The sequence below is a fragment of the Canis lupus genome, chromosome 35 (genome assembly GCF_003254725.2).
Source record: "Canis lupus dingo isolate Sandy chromosome 35, ASM325472v2, whole genome shotgun sequence".
NCBI lineage: Eukaryota > Metazoa > Chordata > Mammalia > Carnivora > Canidae > Canis > Canis lupus.
In genome coordinates this window covers 17,013,327-17,019,869 of record NC_064277.1, presented here as the reverse complement: position 1 = coordinate 17,019,869, position 6,543 = coordinate 17,013,327, and the positions used below count along the sequence as shown (strand labels likewise).

The following is a 6,543-nucleotide window of genomic DNA, read 5'->3' as shown; positions in this document are numbered from 1 at the left end:
CCCCAGCAGCAGCACCCAGCAGGGGACTGCAAAGCGTAGGCTACCCCAGGTGGAACACCGTGTTCTAGTTTTGCTTTGCCGTTTGCAGCCTGGGCGATCGGGGGCCACCGCTCGAGCCTGTTTCCCGTCGCGGAAAGCGGAGCCTCCCCGCCCCGCCCCCCGCCTGCCTGAAGGTCACGGGCCTGGGCCTGCGGCGCGCGGTGCGGCCCGCGAGCGTCCGCTCCCGCGCCCTCCGCAGTCAGCGCCCGCCCGCCCGCCGGGGGACCGCAGGCCGCGGCCGAGAGGCTGCGCGCTGCGCCCGCGACGTCAGGCCCCGCCCCGCCCCGCCCCGCCCCGTGACCGGCCCCGGCCCCGGCCCCGGCCCCGGCCCCGGACCGAGCGGCGCCCGCGGGAGCGGCGGCGGCCGCGCGATGGGGGCCGAGGCGGCGGGGAGCGGGCGGGCGCTGCGGGAGCTGGTGCGCGAGGCCGAGGTCAGCCTGCTCGAGTGCAAGGTGTGCTTCGAGAGGTTCGGCCACCGCCAGCAGCGGCGCCCGCGCAACCTGCCCTGCGGCCACGTGGTGTGCCTGGCCTGCGTGGCGGCCCTGGCGCACCCGCGGACGCTGGCCCTGGAGTGCCCCTTCTGCCGCCGGGCCTGCCGCGGCTGCGACACCAGCGACTGCCTGCCGGTGCTTCACCTCCTGGAGCTCCTGGGCTCGGCGCTGCGCCCAGCCCCCGCCGCCCCCCGCGCCGCCCCCCGCGCCGCCCCCTGCGCCCCGGGCGCCCTCGCCTGCCACCACGCGTTCGGAGGCTGGGGGACCCTGGTCAACCCCACGGGGCTGGCGCTGTGCCCCAAGACCGGGCGGGTCGTGGTGGTGCACGACGGCAGGAGGCGGGTCAAGATCTTTGACTCCGGGGGAGGATGCGCCCATCAGTTTGGAGAGAAGGGGGAGGCTGCCCAGGACATTAGGTACCCCCTGGACGTCGCCGTCACCAACGACTGCCACGTGGTTGTCACCGACGCCGGCGACCGCTCCATCAAAGTGTTTGATTTCTTTGGCCAGATCAAGCTCGTCATTGGAGACCAGTTTTCCTTACCTTGGGGCGTGGAGACCACCCCTCAGAATGGGGTCGTGGTAACTGACGCCGAGGCAGGGTCGCTGCACCTGCTGGAAGTCGACTTTGCAGAAGGAGCCCTCCAGAGGACTGAAAAGCTGCAAGGTCATCTGTGCAGCCCGCGAGGGGTGGCCGTGTCCTGGCTCACTGGGGCCATTGCGGTCCTGGAGCACCCTCCGGGGCTGGGGGCTGGGGCGGGCAGCACCGCCGTGAAGGTGTTCAGCCCAACTATGCAGCTGATCGGCCAGGTGGATACCTTTGGGCTCAGCCTCTTTTTCCCCTCTAGAATAACTGCCTCCGCCGTGACCTTTGATCACCAGGGGAATGTGATTGTTGCAGATACTTCTAGTCAGGCCGTCCTATGCTTGGGACAGCCTGAGGAATTTCCAGTCCTGAAGCCCATCATCACCCATGGTCTTTCCCATCCTGTGGCACTGACCTTCACCAAGGAGAATTCTCTTCTTGTGCTGGACAGTGCAGCCCATTCCGTAAAAGTCTACAAGGCTGACTGGGGGTAATGGGGTGTGGTGGGGGTCCTGGAACTGCCACTAATCCAGTTTAACCCTGGATGAATTAATCCCATCTCTCGAACGGGGATCATTATAACTGCCTGACAGACTTATAAAGGTTGAAGGTAATTATTAAAGAATAATAATGAAGTCTACCGTTTATTGAGTTATGTGCTCCCTGTGCTAGGAAACTTGCAAATATTAGCTCAGCGTGTCCTTACAGTGGTACCCAGGGAGGTAATGCCCATCATTAATCCCATTTTAGAGATGAGAAAACTGAGACCCGAGGGTTTAAGTGATTCTCTGAAGGTCATGTTTACTTACTGTGACAGTCACAATGGGAACTCAATTCTGACTCCCCAATCCCTTGCTCCTAAGTAGGATAACAGATGTGAGAAAACGACAGCATGTGTCTATATGTTGTTACTGTGTGTACTCTCTTTACAGGTAGCTATTTCTCTTGGTTGGACGTGCAGAGAAAGGAGACTTTCTAGAGAGTTCAAGAGGAAAAAGGGTAGTGTGATGAGCATGGACGTGAGTGTCATTGAACTTGCTGGTTCTTTGATGTCACAGTAGGTAGAATGACTGTGGATCCTTCAACTGCCCTTGGGAAAGGTAAACATGTCTGTTGGGACCTGGATGTCCTCCATCATAGGAACCCAGGAAATACTAGTTGGTTGCTGCAGAAAGGCTTGTGTGGACATAAGTTCAAAACTACTGCCGACCACCGTACATTCACACACCTCCAGTGGGAGATGGCTGGAAGACAGTCCTGTGACAGGTCTGCATTCATAGAACAAGAGGCCGCCACCGTTGGTTCACGGCAGAATGAGTTTGCCTGCCTCTTCATAATCTGTGCCAACCCGAAACCCTTTTGTGATAGAGTTTTTCTCTGTGCCATTTAAATTTGTCCCATTGCACACACTGTATTCTCACTAACCAGCTCCCTTGATGCTAAGCTAGCATTTAGGCCACTGGTAAACCCCTGTATACTTCTTGAGTTGAAGTTAAGCTTTGACCAAGATAAGGCCTGCTTTAATGCTTGCAGTCGATTGAGCGAATAAGGGGAAATTTCAGGTGAGGTGGCCGGTTCTTTATAAACTGTTGTGTTTGTAGCTAGTGTCAACATCTCAGAGTTTAGGGCTGCTGTAATAGTACCAAACCACTGACACCTCAGAAGCAGTGACAAAATATATTTTTTCTCGGGGAGAAAATTCTGGTTTTGAGAGGTAAGAGTTTGCCTCCGGTCATAGCTGATGTTGTATCTATTAGACAAACAGTTTCAATAAGTATAACGTACGCACTGGAGATAGCCCCCAAATTACGAGTAAGCTATGTTCCAGAAGGTTAAGTTTGCCCTTTGGAGCTAAAAGAGAGGCTGGGGTCCATGTCATCCCTCAAAAGCCCATCATGCTTTCAATGCTTCCATCGTGTCATGTGAAGATTTCAGGCCTCGTGGACCACCATTTGTAAGTGCGTTCCAAATGGGGATTCTGGGGACAATCCCTTTCCCCTGTCCTTAGAAGGCATCCTTAGGTCAGTGACCTCAGAATAGTGACCTATTCTCAGTTGTATAGCAAGAAAAGCCACCTTAGGCAGAGATAGAGGTTCAGAGTTGGTCATTTGCAAGTGGGCCAACCTTGGATGGACCATTCAGAAGTTGTCCTCAGGAACAATGACATTTTAATGGCCTCAGGGTTAGCCAGTTCAAGGGACTTTGTCCTATTTGGAGTTATTAGTGGCATCATCTTGACCAGAGAGGTGTACTAATATTTTTTTCAGACAGCACTGATAGGACAGGTACCTGCATTCCTGATCCTTGAATTGTCCTACTGTGTTTGACCTTGTTCTGTTCTCTGGACCCACCACCTGAACTTTTTTCTCAATCTTTTTCCTTGGCATTTTCTAAGGACTTTAGTTTGGATTCATAAACCTCCCCTCCTACAAGTCTCACTCCAGATCCCAGAGCCCCAGCCGTTGCCATTTTGCTAATGCCTTATCTAGACCTTCCCTGGCTCCTCACCAACTGAGGTCTGCACCTTGCTCGGTGAATGAGGCATCTTTTTACGGAAGAAGCAATACTCCATATACCTCAGAAAAGTGAGGAGAACCACATTGGTGGATGCAGATTTAATCATCTTCACCCCAGCCACAGGAAGAAGAAATGCATACTGGTGGTCAGGACTCTACTAATAGTGATATGCTATGGTGGTGTATCATGGTGACTAGAGAGGTGAACTCTTTTTGAAGAATATGTTGAAAATATGATAGGAAGGCTGCCAAGACTCATCACACCTACCATACTGAACTGTCACGGTATCTGTGGTGCCCCTGCCACCGGCTCTGCTGATGAGCATGGCCCTCTCCAGCAGTAGCCAATTGGATAGCAGCACATACCTAGCTACAGCCTGTCCATCAATGATCCACCGAATGTATTGATTGGACCAGAAAATTGGCCTATGAATTGGTCTGGGGCAAACAAATTTTCCCAAAGAGGGGCAAGGAAATCTGATTTGAATTTTGTCCTTGAAGTCATAAATGGAAAAATTTGGAGCAAATCAGGCAGACAGCAGCCTGGGAGGAAGCCGAGCATGTAGCAAGTTGGAGGGGTGCAGAGTATCAGTAAGGAAACCAAATTCACGAATGAAAAGAGGCTGGAAGGCAGAGAAAAGATGCAAGTGTGAGGAATCCAGGCAGGAGCGGGAGAAGAAAAGCCACCCAGAGAAGCTCACCTGTGCAGGGCTGTTCTTTGCAACAGAAAGTACCTGACAAATATTACACTGTGTGGTTGTTCTGTTTGGAGAATATTGAACGTGAACCTACTGATTGTGATGCCAGTAGTAGGAAATGGTTTTTGAGAGGGTCACACACCCATCAACACCCCCACCCCTGATACTGGCAGGGAGCCCCACATGCCACAGGTTTAAATATCTGAGTTACAAATGGTGCCAAAAAACTGTTAAATAAAATACATCTGATCCTCCTCCTTTAACAAAGGTAAATATAGATGTTTAAAACACACTTTCATTACAGTCTGAGAAGCCAGGTTCCATTTTGGAATACTTGGATGGAGTCTATGCTCAATTTCGGGGGGTGGCATTTTAAAGAAAGATTGCAATAAACTGGAGGATGTTTAAAAGTTCTGGGGGCACCTGGGTCGCTCAGTGGTTGCGCATCTGCCTTCAGCTGAGGGCGTGATCCCAGGGTCCTGGGATCAAGTCCCACATCAGGCTCCCTATGGGGAGCCTGCTTCTCCCTCTGCCTGTGTCTCTGCCTCTCTCTGTGTCTGTCATGAATAAATAAATAAAATCTTTAAAAAATAAAAAGTAAAAGGTCTGAAGAAGGGCACCTGGCTGGGTGGGAAGAGCATGTGACTCTTGATCTTGGGATTGTGAGTTAGAGCCCCCACATGGGGTGTAGAGATTACAAAAAACAAATAACTTTTAAAAAAGGTCTGCAGAAGAATCTAAATGGCATGCTTTTTGTCAACCTCTAACAGCTACAATGTAAACTCCACGAAGCAAAGATGTTTGTGTTGTCCACAGCTCTATCCCCCCCACCCTGCCCAGAACACCACTTGACACATTGTAAGAGTTCAAAAATATTTGTGGAATTCATACATGTTTATCCTGAGGAATTTTGCTAGACTGTGTGTTCCTTTCACCAACAAAAGGGAAGTGCTGGTGGTAGCTGGTAGTTTGGGGAAGTTGGTCCAGAATTAAAACAATTTGTGGTAAGTTTGCTGAGTAACTTGCAGAGAGTTGCAAAGCCTTATGGTGACATTGCAGTAGCCTTGGTTGGGACTGGGCGAAGAACTTCGTGTTCTCACTCACCACATTGCCAATATCACCAGGCACACGGGACATTGAGGTATGGGGTTGCCTGACTCACATCTTTTGTCTGGTCCTGAAGAGCAGAGACAACCCCGGTGTGCTGGTTCTCTGATACCCAGCTATGGTATCAACTCTGGGAACAAGAGAGGAACTAAAGTGGCTCTTCTCCCCCTCACCTGGTGGTGGGCTTGGAATATTGTTCAAGTTATCTCAGAGTGAATTTGGCTAATGGTAAATCCATGAAGAGGATTTTCGCTTCCAGGAACCACTCACACAGCACAGGCTGCCCAACCACTGACATTTGTTTGGCTGCAAATTATAACCTATGTTGTATCTAATAGAGTAATGGAAGAACAGCTCATCGTGTCCCACAGAAATAATGACATAAGAGGGAGCTAATTTCCTGACAAAAGACTCTGGTCAGATCAGACCAGACTAGCAATGTCTTAAAAGTATCTAACAAAAATCTAAAATCACTTATAGAATGACTATGGGAAATTGTGCTTCCAGCCATAGACTGGAAAATAAAAAAAGCTTCAGAATGATTCAAATGACACCTGAGGCATACAGAGTCGTCAACAGGCTGGTTTAGATCACACAGGTAATTAAAGGTAGAACCAGGGGGCACCTGGGTGGCTAGTGGTTGAGCATCTGCCTTCAGCTCAGGGCATGATCCTGGGGTCCTGAGATCAAGTCCTGCATTGGGCTTCCCTCAGGGAGCCTGCTTCTCCCTCTGCCTGTGTCTCTGCCTCTTTCTGTGTGTCTCTCATGAATAAATAAAATCTTAAATAAATAGAGAAAGAAAGAAAGAAAGAAAGAAAGAAAGAAAGAAAGAAAGAAAGAAAGAAAGAAAGAAAGAGGGATCCCTGGGTGGCGCAGCGGTTTGGCGCCTGCCTTTGGCCCAGGGTGCGATCCTGGAGACCCGGGATCGAATCCCACATCGGGCTCCCGGTGCATGGAGCCTGCTTCTCCCTCTGCCTATGTCTCTGCCTCTCTCTCTCTCTCTGTGTGACTATCATAAATAATAAAAATAAAAAAATAATTAAAAAAAAAAGAAGAAAGAAAGAAAGAAAGAAAGAAAGAAAGAAAGAAAGAGAACCAGAACTGAA

The 6,543-nt window shown here is 50.7% G+C and overlaps 1 protein-coding gene across 1 annotated transcript; it reads left to right on the top strand.

The window, feature by feature from the left end:
- Positions 1–378: 378 nt before the first annotated feature.
- Positions 379–1,751, top strand: NHLRC1 (NHL repeat containing E3 ubiquitin protein ligase 1). The gene has a single exon (XM_025443764.3). It carries the CDS (start codon positions 411–413, stop codon positions 1,608–1,610), a length of 1,200 nt encoding a protein of 399 aa, XP_025299549.1. The 5' UTR covers positions 379–410; the 3' UTR covers positions 1,611–1,751.
- Positions 1,752–6,543: the final 4,792 nt, after the last annotated feature.